At 41.3% G+C, this 25,934-nt stretch overlaps 1 protein-coding gene across 34 annotated transcripts; it reads left to right on the forward strand.

Moving 5' to 3' along the window:
* The first annotated feature begins 1,972 nt into the window (after window positions 1–1,972).
* Window positions 1,973–25,007, forward strand: c2cd5 (C2 calcium dependent domain containing 5). Of its 34 annotated transcripts, none has more exons than XM_079681953.1 (33): window positions 1,973–2,273; window positions 2,734–2,844; window positions 2,995–3,081; window positions 3,221–3,392; window positions 3,487–3,582; window positions 3,875–4,030; window positions 4,140–4,377; window positions 6,395–6,558; window positions 7,424–7,642; window positions 8,120–8,208; window positions 8,623–8,658; window positions 10,010–10,118; window positions 11,643–11,696; window positions 13,438–13,552; window positions 13,769–13,867; window positions 13,981–14,092; window positions 14,204–14,283; window positions 16,361–16,547; window positions 16,623–16,787; window positions 17,212–17,256; window positions 17,744–17,884; window positions 17,960–18,023; window positions 18,254–18,315; window positions 18,917–19,015; window positions 19,180–19,269; window positions 19,396–19,474; window positions 19,959–20,051; window positions 20,152–20,220; window positions 20,578–20,610; window positions 20,879–21,010; window positions 22,143–22,336; window positions 22,431–22,577; window positions 23,219–25,007. In XM_079681953.1, the coding sequence occupies exons 2-33, from the start codon at window positions 2,755–2,757 to the stop codon at window positions 23,342–23,344; spliced, it is 3,642 nt and encodes a 1,213-aa protein (XP_079538079.1). In that variant the 5' UTR covers window positions 1,973–2,273; window positions 2,734–2,754; the 3' UTR covers window positions 23,345–25,007. The 34 variants fall into 34 exon arrangements, with proteins under 34 accessions (XP_079538079.1, XP_079538090.1, XP_079538101.1 ...); XM_079681964.1 differs by having other exon boundaries at window positions 2,736–2,844; window positions 20,879–20,980; XM_079681975.1 differs by having other exon boundaries at window positions 2,736–2,844; window positions 20,909–21,010.
* The last annotated feature ends 927 nt before the right edge of the window (window positions 25,008–25,934 follow it).

Consider the following 25,934-nt stretch of genomic DNA (forward strand, 5'->3'; position numbering starts at 1 on the left):
ACCATAAAAGATGACTATTGAGGTCTATTGTATGTATATATATATATATATATATATATATACAGTGGCGACTGGTCATTAGGGGCACAGCCCCACCTAGTGTCAGCAGAAAGTATTAAAAATAATGATTACAAAAAAATGCAAAATAATAAATATATATATATAAAATATATTTTAAGATCATGTTTAATCATCTGATTCGTCTGTACATTGCCTATTGAGCTGTTTAGAGCCATGTGGGACAAAACCCGATCATGCCCTCCCTCTCACTGTCTAAGTGAACGGTGACTGTAAAAACTACACTGCGCATGTGTTGCACTCAAGGACTCAAGCGGATATCACTTCTCTTTTCTCACTCGTGGCAACTTTAGTAAGAACCAAAAACTCCGTCACAGTTCCCTCAACCACCGAGGAAGAAACTCTCTTCCTCACCTTCACGCCCTCAGGCGGAGCCTTGTGGCGAAAACAGGTAACTGCATGCACCAACTAACCCTGCTTTAACAGTAAACATAACATGCAAACATTCATACATAGTTGGCACAAAGACACTAGACAAATAAACATAACACATCGTGCACTATATCGTCACACTCTCCCCCACTTCGTGGCAACTTTATTAAGAACCAAAAACTCCGTCACAGTTCCCTCAGCCACCGAGGAAGAAACGCTCTTCCTCACCTTCACGCCCTCAGGCGGAGCCTTGTGGCGAAAACAGGCAACTACATGCAACAACTAACCCTGCTTTAACAGTAAACATAACATGCAAACATTCATACATAGTTGGCACAAAGACACTAGACAAATAAACATAACACATCGTGAACTATATCGTCACACATGCTCAGAGTATTGTCCTATTTAATGTGTGTGGCAAAAAAATAATGACCATAGGGGCAGAGAGCTGCCATCCCCACCATACGTCATCTCACATAATTCAGAGCTGATTGGCTGTAAGTACGTGTGCCGTGAAGTGGTGTGTGAAGAGGAGGAGAGAGACGCGTCCCAAAACCAGGAAGTAAGCTGCGCATGGGTTCCCTCCACAAATAGCAATGAGATTTCTCCATAGGATTTTAGAAAATAGCTCAAAATAAGATCTGTGGGAAACGTACCTGTTAGATAAATGCACGTTTTGTTCAGCCGGATAATATCCACATGTCTACCCTACTTTTATAATTTTCGAATCATAAATCTATTGATTAGATTTATGATAGACTTTTGAGAATACAAGAGGATAAGGAGGACTTTTACAAACAAGTAATAGAGATTCAAGTCCAGAAGGATAGCCAAATGGACTTCATCTTCAAGTCAAGGTAAGACCGCAATTTTATTGAAAATGGGATCTTACTAAGAGAGAACAATTCAATATTTAAATGATTAAATTACATTTTTTGGGTATCCTTTTGTTGAACTGTCTGTTTAAAATTAATCGAAGCTTCAGACAAAAAAGCTTTTTGAAAATAATATTATATTTTGATTTAGGTCAAAATATTATATTTGTAAACCTGAAGAGTCAGTGCCAGTGCCTCACCAGCCATGAACCTGACTGCAGAAGCTTATATATAGACATGTACGTTTTCTGTGCACCACCACTTTTGTACATATAAAAACCTCACTGTATATATATATATATAGGGCCGTACCAAATGGTCTCGCGGGCCGTATACGGCCCGGGGGCCGGAGGTTCCCCACCCCTGGTTTAGAGAAAGAGGACCTTCACTGCGCATGTCCAAGACGAACCCTAATGATGCCTTTAGGTAACTTCGTTATATTGTTTTTTTGTGTGTACGTAGCTACTTAAAACACCACGAAAAGCCTACATCTACGCACAGTGCTGCTAAGTGTATTCATTTGTCTATTTTATTCTTATTTGTGCTTATTGTGAACGTAATTGTTGTTTAGGCTAATTTCGTTTCTGTTTTTGTAGCGTTTGAATGGAAGAACGAGTATACGGGGTGTACCTGAAGGCAGCACACAGTAACCCGTGGTGGAAACTCATTCATCATGAGCTGGACCCTCATGAAGCTAGCAGTTAGCTTTACGCGCTAATCACTGATAGGTGTAATTAATTGATTAGTCGGTCCTTTAGTGGACCGTACATTTATAAACTGTAATTTCACCTGCATATTATTCAAACGACACTCTCCTGCCTGGTGTACTAGCAACCGATTTAACGTGTCGTGTTATGGGAGATAAACGGAGGTCAGACGAGTGGTTGGCTGTCAACAGTAATGACAACAATAAGGTCCACATTGACAGTTCATAGTCTAGCACTGGTAAGGATGATACTGTTTAAACTTGTATTAGCAAAGTCATATTATTAGTACATGGGCTTTGCAGTATTATTGTTGAAACATGGCCGATCCAGGTAGAGCTAAGCAGATTGACTGCAATGCAGTTACCCTAAGTGGATTTTCTTGCTAGCCTTGCTTTGCTAACACAATCTAGCTAACTGACAGTTAATGTCTTGTTTATAAATGTTAGTTCAATAGATATGTTTGAAGCAAGTTGATAAAACCATTTGGAGTTAGACAAGAAACGTTACATTTAGCTAAGTAAGCTAACTTATTAGCTCATGGACATGTATGTTAAATAAGGGGCTGTCCAAACTGTCAACAACAAATGGCTTTGTTGTTAAGTTTTCCACTCTGTTCCCTGTTGATAGTGACAGCAGCGTTGATAACTGTTTGTCCAAAACACCATTGAAACAAGAATTATTATTATTATTTTGTTTACAGTTCAACTATAAAGTGAATCATGCCTGGGAAACTGAAGGCCAAAATTGTGGCAGGGCGCCACTTGCCTGTGATGGACAGAGCCAGTGACCTTACTGATGCTTTTGTAGAGGTGAGTGAAGCCTGCAGATCACGACTTTTAGTTTGCTTTACTGAAACCATTTACACCTGTGACAACATACATTTTACTCTTGGGTTCAGTATGGTCTGTATCTCACTATTAATCAAAGAAACTTCTTGTCTTTTGTCTTTCATTTCTCAGGTTAAGTTTGGAAACACAACTTTTAAAACCGATGTCTGTCCCAAATCCCTCAACCCACAGTGGAACTCAGAATGGTTCAAATTTGAGGTAAAAGGCCTATGAGCTTCTCTTTTCCATTGCAGGACGTGATAGTGTGCCTTTAATACACCACACAATATACATTCATTACATTTTAGAATTTACTCTTATCTGCTCTTTTTTATTCTTTCCCTCTCTTGATTTTTAGGTTGATGATGAGGACTTGCAGGATGAGCCATTGCAGGTCACAGTTTTGGACCACGATACTTACAGTGCTAATGATGCCATAGGGAAAGTTTACATTGACATTGACCCGCTGCTGTGCAGTGAGGCTGCCTCTGTCATCTCTGGCTGGTTCCCTATCTATGATACAATCCACGGTACAACAGGAAACTCATCTGACTATGATAATTGCAAAACTTTCAATATTTACCGTTCTTTATTATAATTTCTATTACTATTGTTTGTTATTAGGTATTCGAGGTGAGATTAATGTTCTCGTCAAAGTGGAGCTTTTCAATGATTTGAACCGCTTCAGACAGTCGTCCTGTGGGGTCAAGTTCTTCTGCAGTAAGTCTGACTTGACTTTCTGTTCACAATTGTTTGTTTACAGTTAAAATACCTTATAAAAAATAATTTGTGTGCTAGCAATGCAGATTGACAAAATGTAGTTTGGGTTTCATTATTTTCAATATGAACAAAAATACAGGTTTTATCACTGCCAATAGTGTATAGTTAAACCAGGAATGATCACTCTTTATGTGCTACAAGTGGAATTATAGCTATAGGAAAGTTTAGATAAACTATTCTCAATTTAAAATCTTTTCATTCTATGTGGTGTTTGTCTAATTGTGTATCGTAGCCTCATCCATTCCACGGTGCTACAAGGCAGCGATGGTACACGGGTTTGTGGAGGAACTTGTGGTGAATGAAGATCCGGAGTACCAGTGGATCGACCGTATCAGAACTCCTCGGGCCTCCAATGAGGCCCGTCAGAGGCTCATCTCTCTCATGTCCGGTAAGAACATTCCCAGTGATCCCTTTTTCATTTTGGCGTGGAGAAAGAAAAATGCGGTCGTTCCTGTTCTGCCTCTTGTTAATATGGCTGTGTTTTACTCCTTATTTAGGAGAGCTACAGAGGAAAATAGGGCTTAAGGTACTGGAGATGGGCGGAAATGCAGTGGTGGGCTATTTGCAGTGTTTTGACCTGGAGGGAGAGTCAGGCCTGGTGGTCCGGGCCATAGGTACCGCCTGCACACTGGAAAAACTCAGCTCTGGAAGCGCCCCTAACTCCAACACGCATATGCACCCTAACACAGCCCCACCTTCCAATGCCTGCAATTCCCCTTCTAAGGATGGAAAGGAGTGAGTATGAACCATCAACACAAGCATGGACCCTGCCTCTTCTAATGTGCAAGTTTGTCTGCAAATCGAGCGTGTGAGAATGGGGAAAGAAGAATGGTGTGTGCATGAGAGGGAGAGCGTGTGGATAAAAGGTAGTGAATGCTAGTGTGTGTATAGCAGTTACTCCTGTGTGTGTCTCAGAATCTTTGATTCCTGTTTGTAGTTGTTTGTTTATTGTGTCATATCTATTGTACTATGAAAACTAACAGCACACAACATATCCTGAGACACACACATGTACAGTGTACACATTCATCCTCCCTCAACGCCCCCGCCCTTGTCTGCTCGGTAGACAGCTGTGGCATTACTTTCTGCTTCTGCATGTTTTAGTGCTGCGTCTTTTTGTGAGTATCTAGATTTCAAATCAAGCTCCTTCACTTTGTTCTGTTGTCCTCATCCTGAGTGGTTAGCTTGCGATTTCATCCAATTACTGTAAGCTTATCTAGAGTTGAGTGCATGTTTACTTTTTTGTATGCATGACATATATAGCTTTGCCAGTGCACATGAGATTTCGTATATTAGGCATGTAAACATCTTTTGGTAGTTTCTGCAAAGGTCTCTCCACTCTTCAACTTTCTGTCAGTTTTTTTTGGGATACATTTCTAAAAACGTTGTATCCATTTTAATACCTTTTCATGCAGAAAATGCAGTTTTCAGCCTTTTTTAAATACGAAAATGTCCTTCATTGGAAACCTATGATTATGTACTGGCTAAACAAGGCATTTAATAACAGCACCTTGGACTCTGGGTATCAGGGATGAACATTTGTATTATTTTCTGAAAATTCATACAGCAAAAGATTAACTATACATTTAGTAAATTATAAAGATTAAATATAGTGAAAATGATCGTTAGTCACAGACCTTTTACTGCTGTCCCTGTGCCTGTTTTGGACTTGTTTTATTTTGTGTTTGCATCCCTGTTGTGCATGTTTGTGTGAGACTGAGATCTTTATCTGAGGGCTATTCAGTTCCTTGCTGCTTTCATGTGGCTTTAAATAGAATAAGAGGGACATAGAGAGAGCGTGAAAACAAATGTTTTTTTTCCTTTTCGTCTCCTTTTACACTCTATTGCAATGTTGTGGTGTTGGTTCTTGTGTGCATCTCTTTCTCCCTCTCTGGCTCTCTGGCTACATTTGGATTGGGACGTTTCTCACTGCTTGTGTCCAAATCGCTCCTCTGTCTTCTCCCTCTGCGTGCTGATTGGCCCAGGTCTCCCCTTGCCCACGGATGCCGCTCCACCCACAACAGCCCAGTGCATTCGGCCTGCAGCTCCCAGAGACTGTCCCAGAACTTCTCTGTCTCTGTCCCCACACTCATCTTCACTGGTACGCAGAGACAGGGAAGGAAATCATACAAAAGAAAGACACAAAGTTTTAAATACAAAGAGAAGTAATATGAAAGGAGAAAAGTGAATATATTTTTGCTGGAGTTTGGTAGGTTGACAGTCCAATAGTAGTGATAAAGCCATTCTGTAGACTGAGATATCAAGACAAAGAATGAAGACAGACCCTTTACCTTCTTTATAGCAGGCCCAAACTTTCATACTAGGCTGAAAGCCCTCTTCCCAGTGTCATCTCCCCACGGTAGAGGGTGGGCAGGTTTCCCGTTGCATCCTTCTGCAAGGGCCTCTGATCTCTCCACAGTCACCTGACCTTTTCTTCCCTCCACTGGGACACATGCTTCAGCTCCTTATCCTCTATCCAATCTCACCTTCTTGTGTTTTGCCATAGTGCTTTCTTTAGTTTAATGTTTGTGGATGTTTGTGTTTTTGCTTTCCATGCTTGCTTTATTTTTTCTTCTCCAACCATCTGTAGCACCTCAAACACGCCTCACCCAATACTAACAAATCATACATTAACACAGAAACCTCCCCAAAAAACCGCAACGATGACCCAGTCCTGTGTATACACACACCCACACACTCAGAGGGTGAGGTGGTGACTGACGTGTGTGTGTGTGTCATGTTCTCCTGGCAGGCCGGTATTTGCTGAGGACCTGACCCTGTCCTCCGGCCCGTCAACCCCTTTCAGAGCCCTCCCCACCACCTCCTCCTCCTCCCCTCCCCCCTTCTCTCCCTCCAAGCCATGCAGCCGCCAGTCCTCATCATCAGACACAGACCTCAGTTTGACGCCCAAGACGGGTAAGGACACGTGGCCCCATCTTCTACTCCCATTCTAACCCCTCCATTCTCCCTCACCTCATTGTGGTGCTACTATGGTGGTATTTTTTTTTTCAATGTTTTGTTTATTTTATGTTTTACATGGTTCTGTTAAAATTATTTTATAATAAATAAAACATGTCATGTCCCATCCTTTCCCTTCTGAGTGGCTTGGTGTGTCTTCTTTTTCCCCCACTATTGAACAAAAATAATCACGATTTCTTTAAAATGTGCTTAATTTTGTGAAGACACACCATATCCCCCCTTGTTGTTGTTGTTGTTGTTGTTGTTGTTGTAGAAGCATTGTGTCCCATGAGGGGCTGTTTGCTGATCTAAGGTCACTTCTTCATTAGCAGCCATTATGGTTAATCATTGAAGAAAAGGTAAGTTTAGTGAAACCCTGCCCTCAAGGACATATTCATTAACACAGTTCAGCTGTAATCGACTGTTTAGCCTGAAGATCCTTGTTACCAGAGCCGCTCCCCGGACCCCTCAGGTGGCGACCAGCAGTCCCCCAAGTCAACATCCCTCCTCATTGTTTCCTCTCCTTTCCTTTCTTATCATATTTCATCTGCTCTGTCATATAATTCTCATATTCTCTGCACCTGGCTAACGAGAACACTTCCTTTGTTGAGCATTGCGCTTAGCAAATGAAGTGAAACAAAATGATACATTTAATCTGTCAGTTTATTCTTTCTCTACGCTACCGCCCTTTTCTCCCCGTCACGTCCTTACCCCCCTCCTTGTTGTTGTGTTTTTGACTCCTCTCCTTTTTTGCTCTGCCTGTCTGCCATTCTGAATATATCTGTTTCTCTGTGCACCCTCCATCTGTTTTTCTGCTGGATAGTGAAGCCAGTGAGAAGCAGGCCTGGGATCTTCCTGTGCCCCAGCTCCCCCACCCTCTCCACAGACACTCTGTCCCTTTCTGGTTCTGGCTCAGTGATCTGTGGTCACAACTCTGCTCATAGAGCCAGCACCCCGCCCCCTCCCTTCAGCGTCCACTCAGACACTGTCTTGCTGAGAAAAAGCGTGTCCTTCACAGAGGACCTGCTGCTGGCAGCCTCCGGTATAGTAGGACCGCTGTGTGTCACAAAGTAACGGAACCTCATGACAGTGTTGGCGCCTCTCTTGTATATTGGGTCAACAGCAGAACTGTTCAGATTGACTTGGTGTTATCCGAAACAAATGAACCATGCATGGTGCAACTGCCCAGAGCTTATTGTGACACAACACTACTGACTAACTTAAAGTCCTACTCCAGCATGTGGTTTGATGTATTTATCAGGCATACCTTATTCTAGGCTCAGTATTAATATATGAATAGGAAAACATTTTAAGAGTAGGGTAGTCTTAGCATGAGGGTAAAGCAGGTTTGTTTACTGTCTTCTGTCTAGGGTGTTCTGTCAGCTGTTGCTTTTACTTGGTTTGTCAGAATAACTTAATACTGCAATGTAAATAATCAACTGACAGTTTGAATTTTTAGTGCATTGATGTGTGTGTTTCAAGTAACAACCACTTAAGCTGGACTCCTCTCTATGATCAGGAATGGGCAATGGAGGCAGCGCCGGGAAGGAGGCGGGGCCTCTGAAGACCCTGCTCAGACAGCAGACGCAGACGGCTCTTGAGCAGAGGGTACGATGACTCAACTCAACATATTCTCATACATGTATTTACCAACTAAATTGCAGACATTTGAGACTGAACTACCCTGCACGATTTAAGTTTCATGAATTTCACAGACACTGTGTTTTGTTTCAGACTGGGCCTTGATTGACTGGCTACATCACTGCAATGAAACACATAAGAAATAAACACTTCATAGTCAAAGTAGTGAGCTAGACTTAGCATTTATGAGATGCTTTGAAAACTAGTTTGCATTAAGTGTTTTAGTCTCAGATGTCTCACATTGTCAAACACTTTTTTCACACACCTGCATTTTTTGTGAAAGATCACTAATTTACATGTACGTGTTTAATGGGGAGTGGGTCTGTGTAAGGGCAAGTAATGTTCCCTTTCTTTGTCCTTTTGACCATTTGTGCTACTCAGGGAGCGTCCTCCTCTGGGTTATTGTTAAACGCCAGGGTATGTCCCATCAGTGTGGCACTTCCTCTCTCTCCACCTTTCCCCTAACACCCTGACCAACTGATGGCCACCACCACCACCACGTCTGATCAACTCCTAACCTGTCCCTCCTGTGCTGTCTGTAGATCTCAGAGTGGCAGGCTGGGGCATGGCAGGTGGTCCTTGTGTGACCCCTGCTTTTGTATTTGCTCGGCCCCCATCGGCACACTCTAAAAGATTCACAGACATGTTTGCCGGAGGGCTCGGAGGCTAGGAGTTGTGTTCCCTTCAAGTTTGAAGGGTTGCGTGACTGTGCGTGTGTGTGCCTTCTGGATACTCATGTCAAACACCTCCCCTCCTTTCTGAATTATTTTCCTGATTCTGATTTGGTTATACTGTGTCAACAATGGGAATGAGCACGCTCACCTCATCCTCATTCTTGCCTCCTTGCTCCGAGTGGGAGGAGTTCTCAGTTAAAGTAGTAGCTATCTCCCTTGCTGGAGTACCGGACAAGAAACAAGCTTATCTGTGGTCCCACCTGATTGTTCCCACCAAAGCCATTCATCACATCTACATGCATGTTTGGACGTCCCTCAGATTTTCTTTAAAGGTGGTCATTACTTCAAACTATACAAAGAGGCTAGCAGGCGGGACAAGTATTTCCAGCTCCTTTCGTGAGTGCATGGATTAGAATGATTTGACTGGAAGCAAAATACCAACTGTCATGTTAATGGACAGTATAGCATGTAAATACCTTCAGCCAGGACCTTGTGTGTGTGTTTGTCCTTCACTTTCAACTCCAAACCTAATTGATTCATTTATATAGATTTGCAAGGATTGAATGGATCACTGAATCAGTGGTACCAAATACAGTATGTAGGCTTCATATTAAAAAAAAAAAAAAAAAGATTCAATCACTTCCAGATCTATTTGAAATGTTTGTCTACAAGTGTAGCCTGGAATGGATCGAGTGAGGGACTACTCAGGGGTAAACCTTGCATGGGGGAGACACCATCAAACTCAACCCTTGCTGCATGTTGGCACTATTCCTCACACAACAATAGTTTTAAGCCTACACACACCAGTCAAAGATACAGGGAAAAACATGTTTCTTGTAATCAATACATTTTTACTATATGCCTTGAGAGACTAATTTAAACATTTAAATATATGTATTCTTGCACCTTTAGCCCCAATAAAAATATTAGATTAACAAATGTTTTCACTAAGATATATACTTCTGAATAACAATACAATCTGATTAAGTTTTAGAACCAATGAGCAGTGACTGATGATTAGTAAAAAGATACTTTGGCAAGTCCAGAGTGTGTTCTCCCTTACTGTAAGTGACACAACTGTTTTCTATCTGCAGGAGTTCCCATTTTTCACCTTGACGTCGTTCCCTCCTGGCTTTCTGGTTCATGTCGGTGGAGTGGTCAGCGCTCGTTCTGTCAAACTATTGGACCGTATACACAACCCTGGTGAGTGCAGCGCTAATAGGCACATCGCTTTCTAATGTCCATTGTCTTTCGAGCGATACGAGTGAGCTCCTCCATTGACCTATATTATCGTGTGAGTGTGCTGTTGCAACTGGCTGTAATGCTTCCCATTACTATCTCGTTCTGTGTCCTAGTCCCAATCAGTTTGATTGTTTAGAACAATTATGTTGAAAGACTTCAGTTCTGTTCCAAAGCAGGTGAAAGCTGTTCCTGGTCACACTTTTAGGCTGTAGCATTTTGATGGAAATTAAGTTAGCACAGGCTCTTCATTGGTTGTGTCAAACCCGTTATACGGATAGGGGCAACTTTCACCTTGTGATTGACTGACTGGCTTTGTCGTATGTAAAGTCTGTTCTGGTCATGTGATGGCTGTGAGTGTGTGTGTCGCTGTGTTAATTGTGTGCTGAGGTGCTGCTCCCTGGAGGTGAGGTGCAGTACTGTTGCATGGCTCCATTCTGTCGCCTGCTGCTTCTGTTGTCTGGTGTTGTTGGCTGCAGGTGGCGCTGTGGTGAGGTACTGTGGTGTTTTTAAAATGTGCTCATCAATTATCAAATAAGATTCTTAACTCTATGTTGAAATCATCATTCAAATAAGACACTTGCCCATAGGCAAGTACCTGCCTGTTAAAGATCTTAGTAGCTTCAGTAAATAATACCCTTGCTAGTTTAATGGTCTTTTACAACTTTGACTCTAGGTTGTTTGAAAATGTAGGAACAGGGGAGCGCTCATTAATGTTGGCTGTGTTACAATAAGCCTTTTCTATTTAGAGATGTTCAGGGAAACTAATATAAGATATCCAAAAAACACTGTACTGATAATCTTCAAGAAGGTCTATGCATATAATAAGTTAGCCTACAGTATATCTCTTTAACTAACTAGTGTAAACAGAATAGCTTTCTTAAGGTTTTTGCTGATCCAAAATTGCTGGTTTAACAGCTCTGCTCAATGTCACTATGTCTTGACTATAATTACTACAGAGCTTATAAGGCACCCTGTGGAGTTTTTGACCACAAGTAGCGATAGTTTTACAAGTTGTGGCCTGTTTTTGTTTGTATCATGCACAAGGATGCACAAGCATGCAGATGATGCGAACCATCTACTAGTTTTGGCAATGACTGGCAACAATTTAAAAAGTAAAAACATCAACTTTCTAAGTTTGTTTCACCTCAAACATATATACAGAAACCCTGAATGTATACCAACTGTTAACTCCACAGGGAGTGGAGGTAAACCTGACTTAGACTGATGCTGCATGCTCCTTTTTTTTATTATAGCTTCTCTTCTCCAATTTTCTTTGCTATTTTCAATTTCTTTTTTGTCAGTCATCTTCTTTCTAGATTGTATTAGAAGGCCATAATATAGTTTGTAGTACTTTTTCTAGTGACTGTGAGTTCTGTCTGTCTTTGCATAGTGATTGTGGAGTGCTGCTGTTGTGCTGTGCTTGTTTGTTGGACTCTCTCTTTTATTTTTCTCTCTTTTCTGTACTAACGGTGTGTTCTGGCCCAGCCTTGGGTAACACTCGCTCATACAAACTGCTAGACTGGAATAGTGTCACTGCAGGTATTTCCCCCCTTTTACTGCTCTCACCCACAGGAGTAATGGCAGCTCACTGGAGTGAGGCTTGTGCCCTCATAGCATGCACCCAACACTGAAGTCTTGAGAACAGCTAGGCTTCATATCTATATCAACAAAGAAATTCATCAAAAGCCAGTCCGACAGTGTTACACTGAACATTGATCTATTCAGTGAGCTGCCATTCTCCACTCTCTAAACTGTGTGAGTGTGTGCTGGGCTGAGTTGAGCATGCGCTGTGTCCCCACCCCACCCGATCGAAACCTGGCCTGGCTCCCCCCCCCAGCTCATCCTGCTGCACAGAAGAGCTGCAGCTCTTCCCCTAACGTTGTCCCCGCGCTGTTCTAACGCTTCCTGAATCAGCATCGTGGTCAAACCTGTCTAGACCAGAGGAGGTTTAGGAGGTTTACTGTGTGACAGAGAGCCACTGACGCATGTGCATCCCTAACTCACTGGGCCATATTCATACTGAGAGAGAGTGAGAGAGAAGGAGGGATGGATGCAAGGAAGGAGGGGTGATTTTATGGGTGGCAGTTGAGGAAAATAAAAAAAATGGATTTGGGATGAATGATTGGGATGGAAGGAAACATGAACTTGGGTAATGGAGGAAGAATGCCATCACTCAATATTATCTAACTCAAAAACTAGATTTAATGGACTCTGGTGAATGAATATGGCCCTTCTCTGCCCATGAGCGTACACATGGTCATGAGCGTGCACGTTGGTGAGCCTGTGCCTGTGTGACATGCTGCTTCTGGTTTAAAGGGCCTGATGCCTGGCCATCAGTCGTTATTCTTCATCTCTTCTCCAAATCTTCCCCTCATTCATTCCTCCCCTGTCTCACCCAGAAGTCTCTCTCTCTTCTTTTTTTGGGGCCCTGTCAGCATGTGGCCCTGACTGACAGGGAGACATGGGGTGTGGCTCAATACTCTAATGTAGCTCCTTTCATGTCTTCTTTGTTTAGTGATCCAGAATTGAGTGAGATCAAACTCACAACTGGCAATGATTAGGCTCTCGCGAAGGATTTGGATGTAACAGTGGTGGAGTTAAGCCTCATGAGATTATTGAAACCCACCCATGGTTTAGCCTAATTATGATGAAGGCTCAATCCCTTTGAACTTGAAACGTTTGTCAACAATGTAGAGACACTAATCACATCAGGCATTTTTTTGTAGTAACTCTTTTACTATCCAGGAGGATCTTCTTTCTTTAGTCAGAAGCCACAACACGGCTCTGTATCTCTCACCAGTGTCCTTTTGTTCTGAAAGGAGACAGAGAATTGAGTGACAAAACGATTATAGATCATATGCATTTAAAGAACACACAAGTAAGCAAACCGTTGACTCTGCCTTCATCATCATCCTTAAAACTCTCATTTTATCATTCATAATATCACTTTGTTTCACAAAATGATACTCGGTTTTGGCTTGCTTTGAAACATTGTTTAATTCATATTTCATCAGTGTATTGTTATGATGTGTGTTTTATTTTCTGGTTATTTTTCACATTGGCAACAGATTAGATACAGGCTTGTCATATTTCCTGTTTGAGTGTGTGTAGTGTCAGGAAGTATTCTTTTTTTAATTGAACAACGTCGACAGTTAACTAGGTAAGCTTTACTCTTGATAGCAGTAGAAAGACTCCAGTGTTCAGTGAGGTTTTATTGGATAATTCAGCCACCTGGAATGGTTCTTAAAAATTGTCTGACTCTGAGTTTTGTGTTTTCCAGATGAGCCAGAGACTCGCGACGCCTGGTGGGAGGAGATACGCCAGGAGATCAAATCTCATGCCAAAGCTCTTGGTTGCCATGCTGTGGTGGGGTACAGTGAGAGCACTAGCATCTGGTATGTAGTAGTACAAATATTTCCTTTTTCTGCCTGCTTTGCTTATTGTTGATGTTCATTTTATAACCCAGTTAGTTTTAAACAAGTTCCCGTTGTGTTCTCATCTTCTTCCCTTTCTTCCTCTACCTCCCCTTGACCCAGTGAGGAAGTGTGTATCCAAGTTCCCGTTGTGTTCTCATCTTCTTCCCTTTCTTCCTCTACCTCCCCTTGACCCAGTGAGGAAGTGTGTATCCTGTCAGCCTCAGGCACAGCAGCCATCCTGAATCCTCGATATATGCGCGAAGGCTGCCTCGACATCGTAATCGGCGACCACAGGTTGATATGATTTATGACTGACTGATTTTAATCTTTGTTTGTATACTCTTTATGTCAGCACAGCTTGAATTGAGTTTTGAGGATGATGCCAGATGGTGTGTGTTTTTTTGCAGGTTTGAGGAGCCGTCTCCTCCGAGTTGTGGTTTCTGCCACATCCCCTATGATGAGCTCAACATGCCCTTTCCAGCCCAGCTCACTTACTGCTACCAGTGCAGGCGGCAAAAGGTGTCAAATATATTCATCTTGATTGCCGAAATCGTGTAAATCGTTGTCCCATTTATTAAAATGGTGGGAAAAAGCATGAATTAGTAGTAATAATTGTTATGTGTCTTCAAGGTTCCTGATGTGCTCTTCACAACAATTGACCTGCCACCAGAAGCAGCTGTCACAGGAAAGGGCTGCCTTATCCAGGCCAGGTAAAACATGTCACAGTTAAATGGCTTCAAGCCGTTTTAAACTGATTTCCAACGTAAAGAAGAAACACTAACGCTGGATCTTAAAGAAACTCCATTTAAATAGCAGAAGATATATTTCCAATGACAGTAACATGGTTTAAACCAGTGGTTCTCCACTGGTCAGCCCTCGGGACCCACTTTTTACTTGGTCAAAACATCGGGACCCAACATTTTGAAGCACTCAAATCTATTCAACAAAAAAACGTGCTGTAAATTAGACCCTCCAGAAAAACGCGATTCTGTGATCGCAGAATTTACTGCATAATCCGCAAAATAGCGCATATTTTTAAAAGGCCGCATATTTATCAAAAGGCCGCAGAATCCCCGCATTTTTCCACACAAAGTTGAGGGAAAAAAAGTTAACTCGTCTTGACGTGACGTCATCAGCTCGCGCATCACAGAATGTAAACAACACTGTATAGAGTCAACGCGTGGAGCTCACACGATAGAGAAAACACCAAAATGAACAAATCTAATCCATCTCATTTACCGACGAACATTTCTACTAAAGACCGGGCAAAAAGTGGGGGGAAACTATTCTGCACCCCGTGCAACTGTGTGTTGGAGCATAAGAGAAAATCGACTGTGACGACCCACTTTGATTCATTCAAACATTCGAAAATGCTTTCTGCTGCTGCGGACAAGAAAGCCAAACAACTCACGTTCACCGAGGCATCAACCTCCAAAACCCTTTCGAGGGCTACAAGAAACAAAGTGAGTAGCCTACAAGATTGAAGCTGGTCAGATAACGAACGAGTAAATGAAAACAGAATGAGGCGGGAAGTGTGTGTGTGTGTGGTGTGTGTGTGTGTGGGGGGGGGGGGCGTGAGATTAAAATAGCCCAATTGCTTTTACAATAAATAAACATTGAATGTGTTTTTAATTGAATAGTAAAGGGGTTTAACGTTAGTGGCAGGTTGTGTGTGAGAGAGAATAAATAAGACAGCCCAATATTTAAAAAAATTGTTATTCTTTTTTCCCGCATATTTAGCATATTTCGCAACTTCCGGCAATTTCACCGCATAAAATCACATAAAAACCCCGCATGTTTAATCGCATAATCAAGGATTTTAGCCCGCGTTTTTCTGGAGGGTCTATGTAATATACACTTTTCAGCATACAATATTAATAAAAGTGAAGTACAATGCATATATCCCTTATATCTCCTCACAGAACTAAAGTATGCTTTTAAAAAAGGTTTAATGAGATGATGGAATCAAAGCTGAACTACTGTATTTAAAAAGGCACACATGCTGGAAACCCAGCCCCAGCAGGGGGGTCTGGGGGGATTCTCCCCCAGGAGATTTTTAGAAATACTAACATAAACTATGCATTCTGGTACACTCTGAGAAGAAAATAAATACATTTATTACTACCCGACATATTAATAATATTTTATGCCATTTTTCGTTTTTCACTTTGTTCTGACATCTTGCTGCGAGAAGAGTAAAGAGGAGATAGTCTGTGTGACTTACTTTAAATTGTGGGTAAGGGTAGATAGATCCCATGGTTCTGTGACCTGTCAATCATCAAACCGGGGGTCATATTTCATTATGTGTTCATTTTATCTGAAGTTGTACCCATTCTTGTATAAAGAAGAGTTCTACCGCAGTTATTCTCCGTGGGGACTTCCGGTCAGAAGACTCGAAAAAAAATCAGCAAAGATATTTTATTGAGAAGATGATCACTACGTGACAGAAGTTTTCAAAACCGTTTGTGGTCTCCGGGTCCAACGCCGACTGCATGCGCAGCGTTAGAAAATCGGGCCTTCAAAATAAAAGTTTGACTTGACCAGTTGAGAACCACTGGTTTAAACGATTTTTTAAAGTAATATTTAGTGCAGTCAAATGTCGCATAGGGACAGGGTAGATTTATTAAGAAAATGATTAATAAAAAAAACACCTTAATAATGTACAATGTTAATTCCCTCTAAATCAGTTTGATCACATGATCTCCCAACATGCTGTGGCAGCTTGAAAGCTGATCACACAAAGACGTTGATAAAAGTGAGTTAATGCCAGTGTTTATTGTCTTCTAGGCTTTGTCGTTTAAAAAAGAAGGCCCAGGGTGAAGTGAATGCGACGGCCATCTCCAACCTGCTGCCGTTCATGGAGTACGAGCTGCACACCCAGCTGATGAACAAGCTGAAGCTGCGGAGCATGAACGCTCTGTTCGGCCTGCACATACAGATCAGTGTCGGAGAGAACATGCTGCTGGGTCTGGCTGTAGGTTGACATTTAAGGGTGAACGGCTTATTCAGCCATTTGTGTGTTGTCCTTAAAATGAGTGTGTGTGTTCAGTCTGCTACAGGAGTCTACCTGACAGCCCTGCCGGCTCCAGGGGCCATCCAGATTGCGGGGAAAACACCTGGTGAGATGAGCAATGACCACCACATCCTCACCATTCAGAAAAGGATCAATGACACCATTGCCAAGAACAAGGAGCTCTATCAGATTAACCCTCCGGTGAGACCCGAAACACATGCAGCCACAGTAAATGAATCTATGGAACACTGTGATTAGGTCTGCAAGGCATAGCCTATCATGCCGCTGCTAAGTAGGTCTCTACAATGTCTTTTTTAACACTACAGTATTCAGAGTACCAAGTGGGTACCCAAAAATAAATAATATGCTGTTAACAGAAAGCTTGTGGAACAAAAATGTTACGTTTTTGTGTATTTTAGGGCTTTAATGTCAGAATCGTACCTGCAGTTAATGGCTAGTTAATACTTAAGAATTGTGCCTGTCACATACATGTTGAGGCTTAAGCCTTTCCATTGTTTTGGGTATAATTCTCTCTTTGTTCAAAATCATGTATCATACATTATATAGCCTGTTCTTTGTAAATCGTGATAAACTTACCCCTCTTGTCTCTCTCTGGTTATTAAAGAAATTATTTGCCCTGGACCCTGAGGTGTTCTGCGGCATAAACATGGTACTGAGCACGGCGACTTTTAGCTGTGAGACGCAGCAAAGCATGACAAATATTCACTGTATTAATCACAATACTACACTGCTTTTACTATACCTGGATAACCAGTGGGGTCATTTGGGAGCAGGTAGATGTGTAAGTGACTCCAGAGTCACTTCTCAAGGGCAAACCACTGTAGACCCATTGTATCTGTGTTGATGTACTTGTATTATGAACATCTACCCTGCCCATTCAAACTCTCACCTGTATATTTTTGGGAGGTGTTTGTGTGTGTATGTGCCACTCCTTACTCTTTCTGATGTGCGCGCGTGCGTGTGTAATGATGCAGCCAATACTTCAGTGAGTGTGAGCATGTGGTGTGGTATTAACATAGACTTTATACTAGATTTACAGTGCAGGAACATGTGAGATGCAGACGTGCGCTGCTGCTGTATTCTGCTGTTCACTTAGACAGCCAGTCTGCTCAGGTTTGTTTCCCTTTGCTTTGCAGGAGCCGACAGAAGAGGTTGTTGGTTCTCCGATTCCTGAGCCCAGGCAACGATCCAGACTTTTCCGCTCCCACTCAGAAAGCTCAGATGAACAGTCAGAACTGGACCTCTCCCATGGCAAGAAGGATGCCTTTGTCCTGGAGGTGTGTATCAATACAACATGTGTAAATGCAATCATTTCAATGGAAAAGTTTAAGAATTTGCTGTCATTTCCATAGATTGATGACACTGACGCTGTGGAGGACATCCACTCTCTCCTCATGGATGCTTCTACCCCCGCAGGTACTGTATACTCTCATTTATTGAATTTAACAAGAAATGTGTTGTATTTTAGTATACTGAAAGCAGCAATATGGTATGCCTATACTTGTTTTCATACCTTATCCTCACATCCTGCAGCCTTAAAGTGAATCATTATGCACTCACTGCACTCAGGTATCTCCCTATTGGGTCGAGGATCTGACAAATGTCAAATCTCTTTGCCTCTTCATCTTTGGCCATTCCACTTTTAGGTTTCTACAGTTGCAACACGGAGACCATGCCTGGGATTTTCAACTGGACTTCAGGGGTTCAGGTTAGTGTTCATAATACAGCATTACATCCTTCACAGTAGGGCTTCTCAATTAATCGTATTTTAAACGCAATTACGATTATGGCTTGCAACGATTACGAAAACAACGTAATCTAAATAAAACGATTCTTTTTTTTCAAATTATTATTATTACTTTTTCTTTTTTTTTATTATTACTTTTTTTTATTGGTTTTTCAGGTGATTTTTATACTTAAAGTTCAGGGTAAGCAACGGTTAAAAACATGCTGTTCACATTTTTTTTCTCCAATAAATTGATGTTTTCAAAGTAAATAGATAATTGTTTTTAATAATCGTGATATCAATTATTGACCCAAATAATCGAGATTAGGATTTTTGCCATAATCAAGCAGCCCTACTTCACAGTTCACAGCAAACCTTCTATTATCTTAACTAAAAACTATTTTGGAGGGGCTTTTTTATTTCAATTACCATTGATATGTACATTTAATGTTTTTCAAACGCTGCAATTTAAACATAATTAAGCAAATCTACATCTACAGGAAAGGCAAAACTATTATATTTCAGGAAATGTATTGCTTTAATTGTATATTTCATGCTATGTGTTTCTGCTACTGTCTTGCAGATGTTTACATCAGTGAGGGTCTTTAGGTTGAGTAATGCCAATCTTACTAACCAAGGCTTGAACAAGATCTTCACTGACCTTTGTGAGAATCTGCTAAAGGTAAGAAGGCCTCTATTGATCAGTTGGTAACTACGTCCTCTTTGGTGCAATACTTATCCTTTGTAACGGGCATGTGTAAGGCTGTTAAACTCTGACAATGGTCCTTGTATTTCTTGTGTTTTGAATAAAGAGTTTCATGTAATTTCAATGTGTTTTTTTTTCAGAGTTTTTACTTCAAGTTGCGCTCAATGATCCCCTGCTGTCTGTGTAAGCTCAACTTCACTGTAGCAGTACCAGAAGAAGAACTCATACAGGTGAGAGGCTTCAGGCCATCTCTGATTTTTGAAATGGCAACAAAACTGAATTTATGAGTCAAATCCAATAAAAATAAAAAATAAAAAAAAGTTTCTCATATCTATTAATGTGCCTCTGCCTTGCAGGTTGCAGTTACAGCTGTTGCCATGACATTTGACAAAGACCAGAATCAGGAGAGGCCGGCAGACAAGCCCCCCACCAAAGGTACAGTATATCTGGTTAAAGGGAGTTATTGATTGTTTTAGGGTATGTTTTTAACATTTTATTCTCACACAAAGTCAGACAATACCTTCAATACCTTGAGGTTTTATATAATGCAGGGTTAGTCTTGTGTTAAAAGCTTTATTTAAAAATAAAAACATTCCATTGCAACATACTTTGAAACTACAAATAGTTATTCATATTTAACCACTGTAAGTTTGAGATATGTGTTTCCTGTGTTGCTTTCTATTAGAACATTTTGATTAGGAATGCCATCTACTGTATCTTTAAAAGCTTTAACGCTGTATCTCTGAGCTGTGATTGGCTAGTGTTAGTATTCAACAAACCTCCAAACTACTTGCAAAAAACCAGGTTGTTTCAGAAGTAGTGAAGTAAGAAAACGGAACAGAACCACAAAAGAAAAAACATCTCTTTGGTTGTGTTTGAAATCTAGAGCACGGGAGTAATTCTATGTGCTTCTTTCCAGGAGGAGGTGAGACTGAAGAGCAGCTGCAGTTCCCCATGGAGTTATGTGCAGACGCAGCAGCAGGCAACACTCAGCAAGCATCCAAAACCTCAGGTAGCTTTTTAAAAAGAAATTGTTTTAATTTCTTCCTCACCACCTCCTCCATCCTGCTTGAATAACAGGCACTGCCCATCTCCTCCACTAACAACTATAGGTACAGTCTCTTTACTCACCCCATCCGCAAAGCTCTGCCACAATCAGCTGGTGATGGTTCGTTTACCAGGTAAATAAACAGTTGTGGGTCATAGCCCAGTGTGTCCAGTTTGAAGTGAACTTAGATGACCGTGTGGTGTTGTCTAGATGAGATGTCATGCTCGAAAAGCAGCATGGCTTACCTTTCATTCACTTGAATTGAACAATGAGCAAGCAGCTGGTCCCGGCTATAGTACTGACTATAAAAGGAGCATTTGGATGTGCAAAAGATGTATGAGAAGGTGAAAGCTAAGTAACACATGCTGTGTAGGCCTTGTGGCAAGGGACTGTTGAAGCCTTTTCGCTCCCTGCCAAGTGCAAAGTTAGATTTTGACGTGTGTTTGTGTGTGTGTGTGTGTGTGTGTGTGTGTGTGTTTGTGTGTGACAGGTTTCCCAGAGAGCACCAACGTCTCATCCAGAGGTGAGCCTCTTTCCCCCCCACCCTCTCTCCCTGCTACCTCAACTACTACACTTCTGTTTTGGACTTTCATTCTATTTACCTCGGACAGAGTTATCCTGCATCACTCCCAAACCTCATCCACTTTTGTTTCTTTTATGTTTGTTGTATTTGTCCTGTTTTCTTTCTTCTTTTGTTCTCTTGTTGTCGTTGTTGTTGCGTTTGTGTATGTTTGGTTGTGGGCTGTGTTTGTGTGTGTGTGTTTGTGTTTGTGTGTCTGTGTTCTCTCCAGCTGCCTCCGTTGATTACGGTTCCTTTGCAGACAGATGCAGCACCTGGCTAGAGCTGCTTAGGCTGAAAGCTCACACCATAAGACGAGGATCAGTTAAGACAAGTAGGAGGACACAGTCTCTAGCACACTCCGGTGATGATACCCACAAATACAGAACACCGTTTCACGAGCAACCACACACACAAACACACACAAACACACACACAAACAATGACAAACCCCTCCATGCATGCCGCTGGGGGGCGGAGCAACGTAAATGAAACACCAGCTTTTAGCTTGAGTTTGAACGTTGAAGCCCCGCCCCTCAGAAGGATCCACAAGCAGCTGCTTGGCTTTGAAATACCTGTAGCCATGGCAAATATGATGACAAATTATCTGTAAGGGTTAAATGTATCAATTTGATGAAAATAACTGGAGGAATTCCAGTGACTTGATTTCCTTCTCAGCACGCATGAGTGAATGTACCTAAGCTGAGATCCCATGTTTTAAGGATAAACTGTACAAAAACTAATTGGGACACATAAAATGTGGTATCAATGTGGGGTGGGCAGGGGGCATTGCTTTTCTGCAAGATCTGGTTGGATTTTCAGTCCTGTGCACATAAGTGAACTACAATCTAACGTGTGGCTCTGAAGGTTCCTGGTTTGATGGATGTAAGCCACGTCAGGTAAATCTGCAGTAAGATGATGGAGCATCTTTCACACTCTGGCTCGTGTACATGTGCCCAGCTCAGCTCATAGCAGTCTATGTCCGTCTCCATTTCTCAAGCTTCTTTCACAAATGAAAAAGTATCTAAACATGTTCTCGTGTACTTCACTGTACAGAAAAAACTGTATTCACACTTGTAAGCATACACAGCTGTGTCCAGGTCTGTCCGTCTGTCTGCAGACACTGTTTAACTGTCTTGTCTGTTTGCTTCAACTGCACGGTATGCATGGCAGCGCACGCTTTCCAAGTGATTGTCTTGGCACCACACATCCTCACCACTGCATGTCAAGTCACACACTCACACACACAACTGACATACTCACAGATAGGTGCATATATGTTAGTCCAGCCGTGAAAAAGCTAACAGGAGTTTTGCACAAACATTTCACATTCACATTTCTTTCTGCTTTAAAGTTCATATCTGTTTTTATTTTCCCACAATTTTTTATTTTCTGGTTTCTCCATTCCTTTTCGTCTTTTTTCCTTTTCCTCTCCTCTTGTTTTCTTTTCACATGTCCCTGTTTTGGACCTCTGCCTGCTCTGTCTGAACTTACAGTCTCATCTTTGGAGCGCTGCAGTCCGCTGCCCGAGGGACGCTCTCGCTCGCTGCGCTCCACACGCTCGTTCGGGAGCAGTTCGGTCGCCGTGGTGAAGATGACGCCGCTCTCTTTCCTCCCTGGGACACGCATCATCAAATACCTTGGGATCATCAACATGTTTTTCATAAGAGAGACAACATCGTTACGGGAGGTATGACTGCAAAGACGAGCTACACATGCAAAGGCCCCAGGTTCTTTGTTCAAAGTTTAGACATCCCTGATATGTGTGTGTTTGTCCTCTGCAGGAAGGTGGTGTCAGTGGCTTCCTCCATTCCTTCATAGCAGAGGTGTTTGCCATGGTTCGAGCCCATGTAGCAGCCTTGGGTGGGAATGCAGTGGTGTCCTACAGCATGAAGGAGTGTATGTTGATGGAAAATCCAAACAAGAACCAGGTACCCTCCCACACGCACAGACGTATTTACCTATTACATTCCATCTATACATTAGTGTTGGCCTGTCATGACTACTTATTAATTATTCCAACAAGACAATGTCAGTTTAAAACCTGATTATAATAATAATGAAAAAGTTAAATCATGCAAATACACCGTTTTTTACAACCACTTAACTCTTGAGAATATTCAGTCATTGGAATTGGATTGTGAAAAAGATATTAAAATATCCAAAATAAATAAATATCATTTTAAAACACACAATCAGAACAATAAATAATATGGACTCTTCAAGCTCTCTCAACAAGATTTCAATTGACATTCATTTCACATATGGATATAAAGAATCATTAAGTCCTTAGGTCATACACTACAGGTCAAACACGACCATTCCAGTTTTGAAATGGTTAGAACCTTCTTTCTTTTTACAAATGTGCAAATGATGAACATATTAGCATATTAGTAACAACAACAAAATGTCTCTCTAACTACTTAATCCCAAAATGTTCCTACACCGGAGCTGTGGACAAAAGTAATTATAGTAACAGGCCTACATGTAAGCACAATGACTAACTCTCTGCATCCTCAGGTCTCACAATTCTTCTTATAGATTAATCTGCCTGTCTTTTTTCTTCCTCAAGGCTCAGTGCCTCATTAATGTGAGTGGGGATGCCGTCATCTGTGTCAGAGAGACGGACCCGGAGCCAACTCCCTCAACCTCAAATATCGGACAGATCTGCCCTAGTGGAACAGATGTGACTACATGACAGTGAAACACTGAGCCTCACCTTGTTTGCAGGACACACAATCTGAGTGGAAACGCCCTCTGAGTCTAGCCGTCCAAATACGAGTAATTTCTGTCTGCCTTAAAACTCTGTAAAAGATCCAAAGGTTTGGACGCAGGCAACAAAGAATTACTCGCACACTTCAAAAAATGCAGTCTGGATTAATATGGGAGTGCAGGGTGTCTGTGTTTTTCTCTGTGTCAAGCATGAGAGCATTTGCAGGTACTGATGTATCTCTTTGGGAATGAAGTAATGTGAGGGTTTTTTTAACAGAAGTCTAAGGATGCCTCTGTATTTTGCCTATGTATTACATCCGTCCATATTGGTGACACCCAAAGCGAGTGTGTCTGCATTTACTTTGAGTTTGGGCAGAAGTGACGTGTGAGGCAGCTATGACTAATGTGTCCATCCACAGCTCACAGGGAAAGTCATGGCCTCGCGAAAAAATACACCGTTGTAAACCATCAATTAATTTGATTGATGTCATTTGTGTTGGGCTCTGTTTTAGAGCAACTTGCAAATTGAAAGGCCAATCTATTTATTTCAGAGCAGCCACATAATGACCTTCAAACAAGGCAAGTGTTTCAACTTCAACAAAGCTGGTGCTATTCCTCAAAATTGCTCACTAGAATGAAAATTTGAAGTGAAAAACAATACAGACAACAATTTGATGCCATTTTGTTAAAATTATCTACGTGTTCATTGGTGTCCAGTTCTCATGTCCAAATTAGGTTTTGTACGAATTTTGTTGATAGATAATCTTCTTAATCAGTTACAGTATTGTTCACAGGCAGCATCCTACAGATAGTTACATTTCTTCAGAAAGTGTCAAGTAATGATGTTATCTATAATAAATAAACAAAAACAGGCCAGTGTTTCTGGTGTATGCACATATTTTTGAAGGGCAATCATTTCCCTTTAGAACAGCCATCACTGTGTATTCCAGTGACTATTTTATTGATAAAAACGATTTTTGTATTGCTTCATTTTGAAATCGACAAATCAAGTGGCATGTGTATGCCTTTTTATTTACTCATCAGGAGTGGGTGAGTTAATGGTTAAGGGAATAATGTCGCACTTTGGGTCTGAGCAGCAGGGATGTTTCATATGGGAAAAGCCTTTGAGATAGTTTTGATTAATTAAAACTTTAGTAATCTGACTGAAGCAACTCTTCCATCACTTGTAGCTCTGGTATAACTAACTCTTCTTGATGCATCATGCGATCACTGTCAGATTTCACATACCTTTGTCAATCTTTATTACTTTTGCTCATGTTCTATATATAATCCTGATCCGTCCGGATTTTATATTTATGTCTAATGCTGGAAACAAGCATCTCATGGTGTAGGTGCAACATAAAAAACTGTGTAAATGTTCTCTAACATCAGATTTTAGTATTTTTGTAACATAACATGTATGAAACCTACAGCTCATTTTGCCTGTACAATGAATTTATGATGTGTTTGGACTCAGTGACAGAAATTAATGGTACTCTAAACTGTCGGTGATGAGTTTCAGATATCTGTGTCTAAAACTTGAATGTACATATTAAAGTACTTTTGCTTCCTGACTAGCAGCATGCAGATTACTTTTTTAGTGCCATGCTTGCCTGGTAAGTATTGCACAATAAACTCAGTCAAACCAAGATGCATCCGTTTGATCATTATTTTTGAAAAGTGAATAAAATATGTATACCAATTACATTTTTGTTGGCTGTTTATAGTGGGCCATTGGCTTCAATTCTTATAGCCTACCTATGCATTCAATTTACCCAATAATGTTTGACCGGACTGTAAAACAAGAACCCAGAAAACTATGGAATGCCGTTTAAGCCAAAATTAAATAAATAATTAAATACATATATAAATAAATATGCCTAGGAAATCAATTATGAAATAGATAAGGCTATATATATATATATATATATATATATATATATATATATGTACATTTATTTATTTCAGGGGACTTTTATTTCACAATGCCACATTTATTTATTTCAGGAGACTTTTATTTCATACCACATTACGGCTTAATCCCAAACCACGCCCTACACACTACCCCTCGTGACAGAGTGAACTCTATGGAATCAGATTTGGGTCAATATTCTAGCGCGCAAAACAAGCTACTCACGAGCGGAAAATGTACTTTTACAAGCGCATGAAATGACCCTCGCGCGCAGATTAAACCCCCGCGAGCAGAGACAGCCCTCTTGCTCGCTCGCGGGAGTGTCAGGCTGCAGTCGAATAGTCCATTTAGCTTAGGAACCTTCCTAACCGAGTGAAATGACCCGGAAGTCCCTCAGTGGCAGCCATGATAAGTGCCGTTCGAATTCTCTTAAATGAAAGGAAAGGAGGTTTCAAACTTCCTTTATAACCTCCATTAGCTTAGGAACCACTGGACCTCCCTCACCGAAAGGAGAGGAGAAAATGCTGCCCCACAATGCCTTGCAGCCGCAGCATTTGCCGTCACACAACAGTCGGCCGTTCACGGAAACAACCGATTATGACGGAGAAGTTATATCATGAAAGTTACGGTGCTTATTAAGCATTTTAAACGTATGTGGTAACTT

This window comes from Notothenia rossii (genome assembly GCF_949606895.1).
Source record: "Notothenia rossii genome assembly, chromosome: 5".
Taxonomy (NCBI): Eukaryota; Metazoa; Chordata; class Actinopteri; order Perciformes; family Nototheniidae; genus Notothenia; species Notothenia rossii.